This window comes from Phaethon aethereus (genome assembly GCF_964289735.1).
Source record: "Phaethon aethereus genome assembly, chromosome: 1".
Lineage (NCBI taxonomy): Eukaryota > Metazoa > Chordata > Aves > Phaethontiformes > Phaethontidae > Phaethon > Phaethon aethereus.
The window spans coordinates 68,350,742-68,366,129 of record NC_138575.1 but is presented as its reverse complement, the minus strand read 5'-3'; the positions used below and the strand labels follow the sequence as shown (position 1 = coordinate 68,366,129).

Sequence of the window (15,388 nt, the reverse complement as noted above, 5' to 3'; positions counted from 1 at the left end):
TGCCCAGGCAGCGCATGGCTGCACAGGCCTGACATTTTTGTACAGCACGGTCAGCCATGTGGATAGTAGAGGTGCCTATATGTTGGCAGATGGCGTGTGCGTTAACACACGGTATGTGCTGATGTCTCTGGGTGCCCGAGTTGCTCTGCGGCCAGCTGGCGTCCAACACATGCATTGGCACGCGCGGCTTGCGCAGTTGCCCTCCTTGCCGCAGCGTGCGCACGCAGCGGCGTGCGCTCACGCGGGCCTCCTTCCCCAGAGGTGCCGAGCCACACAGACGTGAGCAGAGGGTTCAGGGCTGTCTCTGCTGCGTGCCAGCAAGATGGGAAGGAAGGAGCTGCAGCACGGAAGGGCTTTGCTTTCCCCCTGCCCCGTTTTCCTCTCTGCCTCACTGCAGGGGCACATTTCACATTGAGTTGCCGTCTCTTAGACAAGGTTATTTCTTCCCGGCTTCCTCTGGATCTGATCCTCAGAGAGCCCGAGCACTGAGCAGCTCCTGCTGCCTTCGACGAAAAAGCAGCAGTAGCCGCAGCGGGCTGCCCCCGAGGCCAGCAGGAAGCCCCGATGCTCAGCGCTCCTTGGGAGCACGCCCTTGGTGCGTCGCCCGCGCGCCTGCGCACGCCGCTGGAGCCCAGGGACACGGGGGGGGGTGCTGAGGCAAAGAAGACATTAGCGCACAAGTGACATATCTCAATATAATTTCTAAAACTCTATGAATTGAACAGATAAAATACCTCTGATCTATTTTTGTTATTTTGTTACAAAATATTCGCCATTTGGACTCTTTGCTAGGTGTGACCACACCACTTTTCCCAAAGGAAGCTTTTCTTGGTGATATTTACAGCAGGAAACAGGTAGAGACAGACAGGTGCTTTCAAAAGCCTACACACAGGTAACACTTCTGTTGTTAGTTTTTTTAAAAAGACACATTCAGATGGGTTTGTGACTAGTGTTGAAGAGCTGGGTGACTTCAAAGCTGCTGTCCCAGGCATGGCTGTGAAAGAGCGGGCAGGACAAGGACAGCTTTAGCTCACGAAACACTGCCGGCAGTCCCTGGAGCCTACACTAGCACAGTGAGGTGGCTGGTGGAGTGGGGGACAGGGGAGCTTGCTCAGCAACTTGCATTTCAAAGCAGAGGCTCTGCCAAGCAGCAGTTTCCTTGGTTTAGGGCTCAGCTTTGTTTTGGAAACCTCATAAACACGTGCAGATAGTTGCAGGTTGAGCCTTCTGAAAAACATGTAACAAAACTCAAACCCTTACAGCTCAGAGGCCCTCAAATGCTTCCAAATCTGGTGGTACCTTTTTGTGAAGAAGTCTGAGTATTGATGAAATTCTGGTTGTGGGCCATACCCACACCTTTCATCTACAGGGAGGAGAGAAAACATGAAGAGTGGGATGCTTTGAAGGTCTTGCAGAAAGCACTAGGTGTTGCTACCACAGTGGCTCAGACTATGGCATTAAAAGTACTACAGCAGTGGACAAACACTGCATTAAACCCAGATTGTTTGTGCTAAGCTTGATTCTCCTCTCACATTTTTCCATTCCTTTGCTACTGGTGTAAAGAGATTAATTTCACTGGAACTGCACTAGCACGAGCAAGAGAGAATCAGGACAGAGCCTGACTGTTTCTCTAAGGCAGCTCTCTGGACCTCAGTAACACCTTGTTCTCTTCCAGCATCCAGCAGAGCCACCTTCTTGTGAGGACCCGACACTCACTGCAGAAAACCTTTTACTGGGTTTCTCTTTCCTATTCTCCCCACCCTCCGCCTCCATTTTTAATATAGAAGGATATGAATTTGGCAACAAAAAGTCACTGGTTCATTCGTGTCGATCTAATCTCTGCAGCAGCTTCCTGCCTGATCTCTCCACCTGAAAGATTGTGCTAGGTTCACGATCAGAATCACTGCTGTCAAGAGCTGGTGACTTTTTGTTTGGGCTGGTCCCTCCAGGTGAGCTGTGGTATCCATTTTGTCCTTCATTATGTTGTCACCAAGACGCTCCTTCTAGCCTGCACCTTGTCAACGATCAGCCTGCGTGCAAGGGTGTCTATTCACAGTACTACAGCTACACTGAGTCTGTGTGTCTTGCTTGTGTGTGGGAGGGCTTTTGGAGCAGACAATACAATAGATCAGATGAGGTGTAGACATGCTTTAAAGTGCTTGTCATCCTTCGAGACCAACCTTCAAAGGAAAAAAAAATCTGTACTTTGAAGTGAAGTCCGAAGGGCTCAGCTACACAGTAGAATTTAGAGCAACCTGTTCTCTGGCAACATGGAATAGAGTTTAGAGATAAACCCAACAGAAGATGTTGTAGCCAGCAGGCTATAAGACAGCAAAGGGTTGTCTACGTTTGCTTCTCTGTCCAAAGCTCAAGGCCAGCATTAGCCTTTGCAAGGTCAGGGAAATGGAGCCAACTTGCCCTGAGAGACTGCTGTGCCTCAGGTATCTTGGCACTTCAGTTAACTTGCTTCCGCCCTTCATCCAGCACAAAGAACCTTCCATGAGAAGATTCTTCTTTAATTTCTTCTTTAAATTTCTTCCTTAAATTCTTGTAGCTCTCCCAATCAATTATTAAAGCAGCAAACCTCTCTTGTAGGAAGCTCACAGACATTGTTATAAATATTTTATCTAAAAAAATTATTTCATCAAGTACCTTAAGGTTTTTGTTGTTGTCACTTCATGTTAAATGTCAAGTAAAATCTAATTTATTTATTTTAACACATATACAGACCTTCAGTGGCTCACTGCACTTTGGGAGAAAACAAACAAACAAACAAGTACTGCCATTCCTCTCAGGCAGCGAAGCAACCACTGAGAAGGGAGGGCAGTGCCAGTGCCTCCCGGATGCCACCACTTTCCTGGCAGCAGAGAATAAAAGTAAAATGGCAGCCATGCACTACATTGACCAGACAATGGCAGATGCCACGCATATGCTTTCCTGGGAAGCTACGGGCAGGTCAGATGAGATCCCAGCTGCCGTGAGGCAGCGGGCTGTCACCCTGGAGGGAGCCAGCAGCAGATCAGGTCAGATGTGCCTCACAGCTGGATGGAGGGTGAGGGGCTGAGCTCTGATGGGGGGTGAGGACCTCTCCCTGGGCCCAGCTTTGAGATGTGAAGCATCCTCACTGCCCTGGTGCGCTGGCTAGAAGGAAGCTGCTCTGGTCTGGAGGGAGACTGGGCTTCTGTTCAGGGTTTTCTTACAATCTTTTCTGTCTTCTGCTTCTGCAGTCCTCCCTGAGGCTGCGCCTGTTGGCTCTTGGTTTGCTCCAGCACATTTGCTATTGCGTGTAAAAGCGTCAGCCTAGTGCCCTGCTCCAGACAGCTAAGCCAACAATTTAGGTAGACCTGTTGGCACGTTTGGGTGCATGGGTCAGGCTCAGACCTGGAAGTGAGCAGGCTCCTGCCCTGGAGGGCTGGCCAGGCACAGGACACCCTTCACCTCAGCCCCTGTCCGCTTCCCTAACCCAAGATGGGCTTATGCCCAGGTCAAATATGTGAACTCTTTCATCTGAACATTTCAGCAGAGCCAGCAGCCATCTGAAGAGCATCGAGGGGAGGCAGTCCCTGATGCACTGTGGTTTTTGTCACTGGCAACAGCCCCAGAGATGAGCATACTGGCACAATCCCTAAGGAAATTGCTGTGTGGCTCTTACCCAAGGTAAAAAAGGGTTTCCTGCATCTGTCTTCATTGTCCCCCTTTCCCCAATGTTTTGCACAACGCCACCACTGCCAACAACTCCTGCCACTCCTCACCCAACAGCTATGCTCATGTCTCAGCCTCTTATGGGAAGAAAGAGTATTTCTTTTTTTCCCTCTTAAAATAAAATAAAGGCCATAAAAGGCATTCTGTCCTATTTTAAAATCCTAAAGTTGATCTTCTTAAGCCTCAAAGGGAGATAGAGTGAGCGAGACCAAAGCCTTTAAGTTAATTAATACCTTCCCCTCCCTCCTGCTCAAAGAGACTTTTTTTCTAAAAATACATCCCTAGCCCATTTTTAATGCCGTCTTCCCGCACATCAATGTCCCCAATAAAGCAGAGGAGCTGAGCCATCATCTCTATCTCAGGATCTTCCCCTCCCCTCACTTTGAAGCTGGGATAGGGAGGGAGAGAGGAGAAGAGGCCTTGGAGTCTGGTATCTGGGCAGCTTTCCTATAGGAAGGGCTGATGGAGGCAAGAGTATAGCCAGGCAAGAGATACAAATGGGACCTTACGTGGTCGGTCTCCAAAAAGGCCCTTCCCTCTAACACAGGAGGAAGAGCCCAAGAGAAGGGATCATCCACCTCAGAAGGTGAACATAACACTTGGCTTTGCTTTCAGAATATAAAAAAGCATGTGGGCAGGAAACACAAAACCAGCTAGGAGGAGGGAAGCAGAGATGGGTCTGTTTTATGCTAGAGAAGGCAATCTCTGTGTGTGTTTGTTGAGGTGGGAGGGCACCTCTTGGTGCCATCTCTTTGGAAAAGTACTTATCCATTCCGGGAAGAACCCATCTGCTCCCTCAGAACTGCTTGGTGTTTCCTTTAGTAAGCATGCGCCATACATATGCTACCATACAGGTGTATTTACATGTGATGAGGTCTGCTAGGTCTCAGCAGAGGTCTCTGGTACAATGCTCCAATCTAACAACAGAAAGAGTTTTGGTGTTCAGAGTGAGGCCATCTTTATGTTGTACTGCAGCTCAGGACAGACTCTCCTCCTCTCGAGCTTTCTTTCACTCGTGGACACCCTCGCTTGGAACTGGCTGCTGCAAGGAGATAATATTTGAAGAGCAGTGAGGAGAAAGCATGGCAAGTGGTACAAGTTCTCAGCTCCAGCTTAGCAGGTGGCAGCGGTGCTGGCGGGGGGAACTCCACTCCCAGGAGTGCCCCAAGGTCGGTCCTTGGCACAAGTGAGTCCATTTCTCTCTGAGGCTGGCAAAGTTTTGGGATGGGTACAAACCTATGGCCAGGTAAATGCAAGGCAGGGAAGGAGGTTGAGGAGTAGCAAACGGAAGACACAGTGCCTAGAAAGCAGCAGGTCATCAAGCCTCTCAGGAACAGGGCAGCAAAGTGCTACATGGGGACGGCACGGGCACGGGAGGCCAGCTGGGCTGGCAGGGTGTGAGGATGTGTGAGCATGAAGGTTGGCAGTTTCTATAGACGGCTCCTCACAATTAGCATCACCTTGAGGGGAGACAGGGTAAGAGTTAGGTCAGTCAGCTTTTTTTTTTTTTCCTTTTCTTCTTCTTTTACTAAAAAATAAATCACAAACTAGATCTCTGTAGGCAGAAAGGGTCTCCGGGAGGTGGTGGGGAAGGACAGGGGGGAAGTCTGTGCTGTTTTGGTGCTGGTGGTGCGGCTACACAAGGCTGCGTGAGCCACTGGAGTACCTGCGCCTCTGAAGCAGGGAGCTGGGGGGGCAATACTGGTGGGGGTGGTTGTAAGGAGGTGGTGGAGGTGGGAGGGGAGGCTGATGGACCAGCTTCATGGGGGTCCCAGGGAGCCCACAGCCCACACCGCGCCAGGGGGTGGAGGTGCAGGAATCGGAGGTGACATAGCGTGTCAGAGTCTGGTTGAGGGCCGGCTCCATTCGAGCGAGGCACGGCTTGTCCAAGACAATGACTTTGACAATCTGCTGGCACTGTACAAGTGTCCCCGCCGAGGCGGGGTGTGAGGGCACCAGTGCTGTCTCCAGCCGCTCCCGTGGCATGTTAAGACGCATGCTGGGCTGCATTCCACTCTCGGGCCCCAGGGCGGAGTTGTGCTGGTACGTTTGAAGCCTGTTGTGAATTGACACCTAGTTTAGAAACAGCCAAAGAAGCATTAAATGTTACAAGACTTTTCCCATCTGCTGCTACTGGCTGCCCTGAATCCCCGCCACCAGCCAGCCTCACATGCATTAAATCCTCTCCCCTCAATAAAAAACAGAACAGGCACAACCCCCAGCTGCACAGCCCCCCCTGAATAGCCCCGTCGTCCCCATCTAGACCTAGGTGCCCCTGTCCTTTCCCTGTCAAAGGTGGCAGGGCTGGCGTTCCCAAATGCAGTGCAACTTTGATTATCCAAACAGCACAGGGAACGCAAGTCAACTCTACGAGTGGAGGCGTCCGTGAATTCTCATGGTAATGAACAGACCTGGGAGGTCATGCCCTTGTCCCCACCAGCAAAAAGGAGAGGGGAACCAGACAGCAAGGTTTCAGATAATCGAGGTTGTATGCTTCAGCAAAATGAAGGCGGCTGAATCTGAGATAGAGAGAGACAGAGAGACTCAAGCCTTTCCCAGCTCCCTGCCTTTCTGAGTAGGAAGGTACACCATGTGACTGGCTAATCTGTTTACAAAGGAAAAAGCAGAAATCTGACATACTCTAGCAAAAGGCAGCTCCCTCTGATCCATTTGATGGTTTGTCAGTGAAAGGAAATGATTTTCAAAAAAAGAAAAAAGAAAGAAAAAATGCCCATCTAGCTCATAAAATGATAAAAGAAATTCATGATGAAATGGCAGCAGATTAGATAATCTCAAAGAAATGGAAATGCTCCTCTGCTGGCAGAGTATTACTTAGGCAGCTGAAAGGGGGAAGGGAAGCAGGAGGTCATCAGGGTCTCCACAGGGAGATGCTGATGATGAAGCCAAATAAGGGAGCTCACTGAGTCCAGTTTGAAAAGGAGGAGCTGGCCTGGAGTGGAGGTCCCTAGGAAAGGAAGCACAGCAGGAAAATGGTGCTTCCCGAATGGTGGATGAAGTTATAGTCCCTCCTGGGAAGGACATGGGCTGATGGAGACCCCAAAGCAGAGCAAAGTTGCCAGCTCAAAACAGAATGTTAGTCAAGTGACAAACCCTGGGTAGGAGAAAAGTGCTTGCTGGTTGGCATGGCACTTCCAGCTAGGCAGGGGCACAGATGGGCAGATGGGATGGTGGGAGTGCCCTGATGGTCTGGCATGTTGGGCAGCAGCATCAGCAATTGGGCAGGAGAAGCTGCTGGAGTGGAGTGGCCAAGCTTCCACCATGCTGGAACAAGGATGACCTGTCTGTCCCTACTCAGGCATGGAGGTTGCTCAGACTCACTGCAGAGCAGGACATAATATTGTGTCAATACTTTTTTTGGAACATCCCATAGGAAAAACTGGTTACTGGGCCATGAAGTGCTAATAACATTAGGGTACATGGAAGACATTCTGCACAAGGAAACACTCCTCCCAACAGGAACAGGAAATTGGCTGAGAGAGGCACCTTCCCCAGGAAGGGGGTGTCTGCAGGCAAATGGGATGCTCTTCAGGAAAAAGAAGCAGCACTCACTCCCCACAGAGAAGCTGAACTCAAGTAAATATACTATGACAAGAGGGGAAAGAACTACCCTGGAAAAGGGCAAATTCAGGACAATGGAGATACTTAGTAGAGTAGGAAGTAGCAGATAAGAAAGATTTTCAGTGTGAAGATTGCATTTTCCTGTTTCCTCACAGGCAGTGGGAGTATGGGTGTCTGTGAAGAAACAGTCAACCCACTGGATCCTAGACATCCCTGTAAAGATAAATGTACACAGGACAGCCAAGCTCCCTACCTAGGAAGGTGAAGCTCTAGGGAAAGTCTCTGGTGTACAAAGGCCATGCTTAGTCCCCTTCAAGGGGGGATGGAGAGACAGCTGCAGAGATTGTGCAGGAAAGCTGGGCTGCGGGGAATTTGCATGTGATGCTGCATGGAGTTAGCATGTCAGGGAAGTCTTTAGTGGGGTTCTCAGTCTCCCCATAAGCAGTGGGGTGGGTTAGTCTACAGCGTTTGGGAGCTTGGTCCATGAGGGATGTTACAGTTATAAAAACGGATTGAAAATGCTTTGAAGTTTAGTTTGGATTTGAAAGTTGTATTACCCGTCCTAGCAGTAACTTTTAATTGTATCTCTGGAAATTGGTAAAATTGTCAGTCTGGCTGGGGAGGCATTGATTAAAACCTGAGAAAAGAAACAACAGAGAATGTGAGAAGAGCTGAAGTGAGAGAGAATTACTTACCTCAGCTGCTCTGCACTCTACTTACCTCCACTGTGCTGTCCGAGACCTTCTCTCCCAAATCCTTCTTGCCTTTGAAATAAAACAAAAAATCTCACTCAATGAGGTCTGTACCACTAGTCAAGAGTTGGCCCTCATACTGCAGACTAGGAAGCTAAAGGGAGAGGTGCAGGCTCAAAAAAGACTCTTGACTGCAGTTACAAATCCAGACCCTCTTGCAACCTGATAGCTGCTTAGTGAGGTAGGGGGAAGACCCTTGGGGTCCTATCCTTAGGTCCTGATCTCAGTGCCATTCTAGTGAGTTGGTAGCCACTCTCCTCTGCACTTGATTTTTGCTGATGTATAAGCCAAGGCATGAATGGACATAAAGCCTTTGTTACAAAGAGGCCACTCCAAAGTGTTGGGGAAGAGGGTGGAGGAAGCTGATAGTGCAGTTACTGTGTTGTATCAGTTCAGGGAAGAAAAAGTGGGCCAGGTTCTCCAGCAGTTACCTATGCTCCATCAGTAACTCTTTGCTAGATGTTAGAGCTACAGGCTGGCTAATGAGATTGTAATGGCATTTCTAGGGTATCTGAAGAATGCATATGTTCTCATATTTCCACTATTTGCCCAAGGCTAAAGGACACAAAACTGAACATTTCTTTTGCCGTTATTCTCACAGGAATTAATAAGAACACATTTGAAAAGGCAGCACTGCTTGACCAAGAGAAATTGGGTGTCCTCTTACCTGTTGGAGAGCCTTGCTTAGACTGCAGTTCCATCTGGGCTCCGTTGGTCCTTAATGAGAGAGTCTTTGCCCCTTGCTGTTTCTCCAGCTCCCCTGTGAGACAGACATACAGAAGTGAATGAGGAGAGGGATGGAAGGAAGGACACCAGCATACTGAAGGAGCAATACGGGAAGTCAGCAAGGAGAATTAATGCAAGAAAATGACAAGAGAATGTCAAGAAGGGAGGGAGAGAGGAACAGCCAAGAAAAAAACCAGAAACTGGGGAGGAATTGACATGTGGAGGAACTTACATATCCCCACACAACTTTCTACATCTGATGTGCATTTATACAGAATAGGTTATTGCTGCACAGGAGGGGACCACTGATGCTGAGCTACTTTAGCTCATCAGTTTATACATGGAAAGACCATCAAAGGCTACACGGACATCTGATTTGTGTAAGACAGGCCACAGGGGGCCACAGTACAGACTGCTTTTTCCCTAGACATTCCTGGAGTGAAGGACAACCCTGCTAAGGCTAACAGACCTATCTTGTACTTCCCAGCCATCTGCAGTTCATATTTGCATAGTCAAAGGAGTATTGGATGGAGAAGAGTCTTCTGGGTCTGACAGTCTAAACTTCACTATTCAAGGCCACCATATCATACACCCTGTTTCATAAGCATTATAAGTAGTTAAGTTCTTCCATTTCTCCTGCTGGCGCATGGTCACAAAGCCTGACTGCTTCTTCACCCTATTGGTGAACACAAGAACAATCCTGTGCACACTTGTGCTAGTCATCCTCTTTCCCCCTGTTCCTGAAGAACCTATTTCTTTTACCCTTTCTCCCTTGTAGACACATGTAATGTGATGGCATTGGAGTGTGAATTGTATTAGAGTCCCTTACATTCAATTCTTATCTGCTCCAGCTCTGTCACTTCTGCTATCGACTCTTTCAGATCTTCCACAAATTTCTGCATTTCCTCAGCACCCAGAGCACAGAAGTGTAGTACCTGTTTCTTCTCTGAGCCCGAAACTGGAGTCACCAGTGTGATGCCATGGGGGTAATCTGTAAAGAAGATGTGTCAACAAAATAAAGAGGTGTTAGGCATTCTTGCTGAAATAGTTGGCTGCTTTGGCACCTCTGCAGGACAGAGAGTATGAGTCCAAAGGAATGGCACACCTAGAGTTTGTCACACTGCAAACTGTGGGAACCTGAAGCATTGCAGCCCTCCAAGGGGACAGAATGGCCAAGCTGCAGCAACAAGGCAAGTGCAACCAGCACTCCAGCACTGCCAAAACCAGAAAAATCTAGCTCTTAGTTACACATAGTGCAACAGTGGCTCTGGGAACCTGAGCACAGAGCTAGGACTTCTGAATCTGTAAAGGAGTAAACAGTATATGCAAGAGGTCAACAACACTTTTTCTCCTGTAGGAGATGCAGCAGGAGAGGTTGTCTCCTGGAATCAAAGCCAGAACAGCCATTAACATCCACAGTGGGCAGGACTTCTCCCCAGTTCCTACTTCCATCAGCAGAGAACATGGCAGGGGTGTTAGCACAGCATGGGTGGGCAGCTCATTGTGCCATGCAGAGAGAATGGTAAAAATGTGTGTTTGTAGGTCTCCGTTTAGTACCCCAACAGGAAAAATACATGGGAATGTAAATGAAAGGACATGCCCAGAAAATGAAAATATCACAACAAAAGGCCTTGTGTTTTAAAGATCAGGTTGGGTGCAGGGAGGTGGTGGCTGGAGATTCAGCCAACAGGAGCAGGAGAACGAGAGTGTGCAGAGAACTTTCTATGCTTGTGACTGGACTTTCTCTACCTTTTGCTCAATGGCCAGTGGTTTCAATCCCTTTTCTCCTTCCCTCTCACCTTTCTCTACATTTAATTTCTCTCCTCCTCTGTCCTGTTTTCTCTTCTCTTCCACTGCTCCTGCATCTGCCTGCCTTCCCCACCCTCTTCCTTTATCAGTCTTTACGAAACAAGTCACGGGACCAATCTGCTATTTGCTGCCAGCCCTCAGCTGCCTCCATTTGTGTCCCAGGCCCCTTTTTCCCACCCTATGTCTGTCTCATCAGATCACAAGCTCTTTAGGACATCTGCTTTTCTGTCCCTGTAGGGGATACACAACAGGATGCCTTTGCCAGAAGATCCTTGGGCACTCCCAGAATAGTCACGATACCCCTGAAAGCTGATCTCAGCTCTGATGGTGCCTCCTGGGGATGCTCAGTGCTCTATTGTACATACAGGGACGTGAAAGCTTCTGCATGCTGCAGAAGGTAGGGTGTTGAGAGAGTGACTCACGCTGCCAATAGGGTAGAGAAAGGATGTGAAAAACTTAGTATAGCCACAGTGCTGTTATAGTCTTCCTTTCTTGCAGCATATTCTGCAGGTGCTCACAAAAACCCCAGTGGGCATCAGCCATGCTTGCCTGGAACTGCTGTGCAGCCCCTCTGCCTGTGCCAGCAGGAAGCCTGCCTGTTTCTGGAACTCCTCCACTGCACAACCAGCCTCAGTCATGACACATCATGGCTCTATTCCCAGACCATCAAGGTCAGGCTGACTAGGGCTGGCCTCTCGCCATGCTTTGGTGGGTGCTGTTCCAAGGGCTCTGCCTCTGTCTTGGGAAGCTTTCAACACGACACAGCATGGCACAGCGCAGGGAGGCAGCAGCAGCACCTGAGCCTTTTTCAATGTAAAAGGTAGAGGTGGGAGTTATGACTTTGGGCATGAGGGGAGAGGGGCTAAAGCTGGCAGCAGCAGTTTTGTCAATGAGGTTCTCCACCTACAGTTGGGTCTTGAGAGCTCAGGGAAACGTATCTGGGGATTGATTCCCTCATTCCTCCCCACTAGTGCTCTCCCTGCCACCATGATAAACCAGATCCTACAATGAGCTTAAGTTCAGCCCTTCTGCAGGTGCTCAGACCTAGCGAGAGGTACCAGGAGCCTCTTCTCATCATACTGTACCTGCACAGTGATCTCCTCAGCACCAAGTCTCAAGTTTTCTCCCCTCCACTTTTAACCCTGATGGAATCTCTCTTATGATGCAAGCGCACACTGGGTGACACAGCCCCCTCCCTCCTTCTTTTCGTTGCTAAATCCCTCCAGGCAACCAAAGAGAAATGGACTTACATTCATTCTCAAAGAGATGAAACTGCATCCCTAGCAGGCCGACCAACTTGCAAAATGTGTATGTTGAGGAGCTTTTCTTCTTGGGGCAAAGCTTGAGGATCTGTTGGAGGGAGAGATGCATCATTGGGCAAGGTGCTGGGGAACAGTAAGGCAAGAACAATGTAAACTGCTCAAAGGAAAAAATCTTTTTGCAAGCTTTGTTAATTGTACATGGGAGTAACACTTAGTGACTGACAGGCTGTTTCCCCAGAAAGCTGCCTGGCATGCTACACTTGTAACACCACCTCTGAAATCCTGTATGCATAGCTCTCGGGCCCGCTCAGCTCTCTGTCTCCCAGGGGTGCTGGCTTTTTGATGGCCACATTTCTGACTTTGCAAGGGTAATTCTCTTCACTGAAGGCCAGATCTAAAGGTGAAGGGAAGCCTGCCGGAAATACCTCAGAGCTGGGAACAAGAGCATACATGAATGCTGCGCTGCCCTCGTTCTCTCAGCACTAGTTCTTATGGATCTGATTTATCCCATGAAGCAGATGGATAGCAAGAAGCAGACCCTCTCCCCAACTCTCCTCAGACCCTGTCACAACTGTACAAACGGGTGCAGAGGAATAGGTGGGGAAAGCTCTCTTGTCCTCTGCTTCTACAAAAGGGTTTCGTTTTAGCTTTACATTTGCAACATCCACAGTTTCATTTTGCTATTAAATTCAGCAGAACTTCCATCTTGTTTGGCTTCCTGCCCATCTCAGCATACCCCTGCCATTCCTCGTACCAGTCTGAACTCAGTGGCAAGGTTGCTAGGGCAGGACACTTTTAAAAGTCCTATACACATTTGGGGCTCCAGTAAGTAATGTCTACTCTCATATAGCCTTTGCAATGTCAGAATGCAGTGATTTTAAAGTGTCTGGAAGGAAAGATTTAAAGTGCATTGGGAGGCGTCTGTCTACTAATGGTTGGACTTGATGATCTTAAAGGTCTTTTCCAACCTAAATGATTCTATGCTGCTATACTATAGTACAGACAGAGAAACAAACCTCCCTTTCATGAAATGAACCTCCCTGCTGGCAAAAGGCATGAGAGAAAGCAATGACATTGCTTGGATGGCTGTGGGATGTGATAGTTTGTTTTTTCCAAGGGTTAGAGGAGTTTTATATTTAGTAGGTTTTTAACAGTGAAGGATCCAGAGATGTGTCTTACAATGTTGATGGACCAGGAGATGGTCTGTCCTTAGAACAGGGGCGAAATGGATGTTGTGGACTTGTTTTAGATTTCTTTATAGAAATCAAGGTGAGTTTTATCACTGCAGTGCTTAATTGCCAGAGCACACTTACCACCAGCAGGTCATTGAAGAGAAAAACTTCCCTCTGGTGAGCTGCCTGCTTCTGCACTTTGTTCACATCCGTCACTTCATACAAGCGGCTGCAGCAGACCAGCCGGCGATGGGGCACAGACAGAACCTGCAGAAGACCCACAAAAGCATGGAGCGGCTGAGGGATGTGCCACTGCGTGTCTCCCCCAGCCTGCACAACCTTGCCCAGTGACAGTAGCACAAGCCAATTCTGCCCACTCTGCCCACTCAGATCATCTCCTCACCACAGCTCCTCACCATCACTTTTCCTGCTGGTGCAATAGCAGAGAGCTATGCCTTTGTGATCTGGATAAAATCAGAGGAGTGGGACAGGCAACCCTCTTGGTCACACATCCTATCATCATATACCTCCATCTTCCAATCACTGGGTGACTGCTCATCCTCTCTCACCCTACTAGACATCTGCAGGTTTCCTGTATGCTGCTCATTTTGGGGAAACAGTATGTATGTTTTTGCATTACAGATCGGTTATTGCTAAAGAAGGCATCTCTGCATTTGGGGGGTCTCTTAACCCCAGCAATCCTTAGGGCACTCATTAGACACAGATGGGTGAATGGTTTTCTATCACTTTGCCTTCCAATTCCTACACATTTACAAGGTCTGAAAGTTTGAAACACTGCAGAACTATCACTGGAGCACTGACAGGCCGGAACTGTGTTGGCAGGCAAGACCTGCAATGAGATTCTTCGGCAAACAATTACCGCACCAGATACTGTAAACTCTGGCCAAGGAGATCCCTCCAATTTAGGAAAGAATGGGATAGCAAGGAAGAAGGTGTTTGGAGAAAAAAGAGTGAATTCATAAAGACAAGCAAGGAAAGTATTACAGGAGAGGAGTAGGGGCATAGAGGAAAAAGGCAGAAAAGAGGGCCAGTGTGGGAGGTGGAGGTGAGAGGGGTGACTGGGTGCCAGCAGGGTTATGGGTGCTCACCGTTTTCATTCCAACTATGGACTTCTCCACTTTGGTGACATAAGTCACATGGTCCTCATTGGATTTTAGCTCTTTCTGCTGGATCCTCTCATAGATCCCCACCACCAGCTCCCGTGGGATGTCAGCACCGTCGTCCACCCCTGCCAAACACAGAAAACATTAGACAGGCTAGGCAGGGAGAAAAGGAAAGGGAAGAACTGGTCATCCCTGCCAGGCTACTACTGCCTCTGCACTGCGCAGTGCCAGGAAGGCTGAAGGGAAAGAGCAATACTTTGCTTTAGGCTGCCTTTTTTCGTCCTCTAACACACCTAATGCACCAGCAAGAGAGACTGACATCTCTAAGGCCAATGCAGAAGATTTCATTATTCCATTGCTCTGCATGGTGGCTCCTTTCCATGTATTCCCTAAGGTTTTATAGACACAATTTCACATTCATATATCTTGGGCCACTCAGCAGCAATCCCTGCATTGATTTCATATCATCAGAAGTGCTAGATGTGGAGAAGATCTATGATGGGATCCAGCTGCAACTCCTGCCAATGCAAGCATCAGCTCTCCTGTTTGCTTGGCGGCCTCCACCATTTTCCTTCTGTGATGTCTCCTAGGAGTAATACTTTCCTGTTACCCTGTCTGTGATATCTCTGTCTTGGCCCCGTCCCTTTATTCTTTTACATCTCCTTAGATAACTCACCAAATTTTGCTGTCTGACCCTTGCAGAGCCCGTCAGAAAAGTTTTCTTCCCTGAGCCAAACACCACAAATTAAACTGCCAGTCTTTCCTCTGAACTGAATTCCTTCAGTCATTTTATACTGATTTTCTCTGCTTTCCCTTCAGCGCCTTGGTCTGAGATGTACTACCCTGAGTGCTGCAGGTGAGGAACTGCTGAGGAATGTAGAGGCATTGTCATCTCCTGGCTCCGTCATCCACATCCTTGCCAATGTAGCCTGAATACTCTGTCTTTTTTCAAACACAGGCTGGTAAAGCTACTGACCTGGGCATTGGCCTGCAGGTGAGTCTGGAATGAACTGTCTCCCCTTGTCTGTAGTGAGATGACATTCACTCACTCTAGTGAGTTGTGTGTTACACACGGGAGGTGAGTGATCCTCATGTTGCCTGAATTCATTGTGATGCGAACTGGTGGATTTTCAAGCAACTCTAAGTGTAAGTTAATACAAAAAACCCTTCTGAGTTAGTGCTATCAGCTGTAATACCAAAGGGGATGATGGCAGATATCAGCCCCATTCAGTATCTCAGGAAATAACTTGAAAGAGGGCCTC

The 15,388-nt window shown here is 48.5% G+C and overlaps 1 protein-coding gene across 1 annotated transcript in view; it reads right to left on the bottom strand.

The window, feature by feature from the left end:
- Nucleotides 1–4,793: 4,793 nt before the first annotated feature.
- IQSEC3 (IQ motif and Sec7 domain ArfGEF 3) overlaps nt 4,794–15,388 on the bottom strand; it is a 105,099-nt gene continuing 94,504 nt past the window's right edge. Inside the window, exons 8-14 of the mRNA XM_082013945.1 lie at nt 14,112–14,251; nt 13,144–13,269; nt 11,819–11,918; nt 9,589–9,750; nt 8,701–8,793; nt 8,002–8,045; nt 4,794–5,775 (exon numbers count right to left, since the gene is read on the bottom strand). Of these exons, the coding sequence (XP_081870071.1) occupies nt 5,338–5,775; nt 8,002–8,045; nt 8,701–8,793; nt 9,589–9,750; nt 11,819–11,918; nt 13,144–13,269; nt 14,112–14,251 (1,103 nt within the window). The 3' untranslated portion in view covers nt 4,794–5,337. The remainder of the gene's footprint in view (nt 5,776–8,001; nt 8,046–8,700; nt 8,794–9,588; nt 9,751–11,818; nt 11,919–13,143; nt 13,270–14,111; nt 14,252–15,388) is intronic.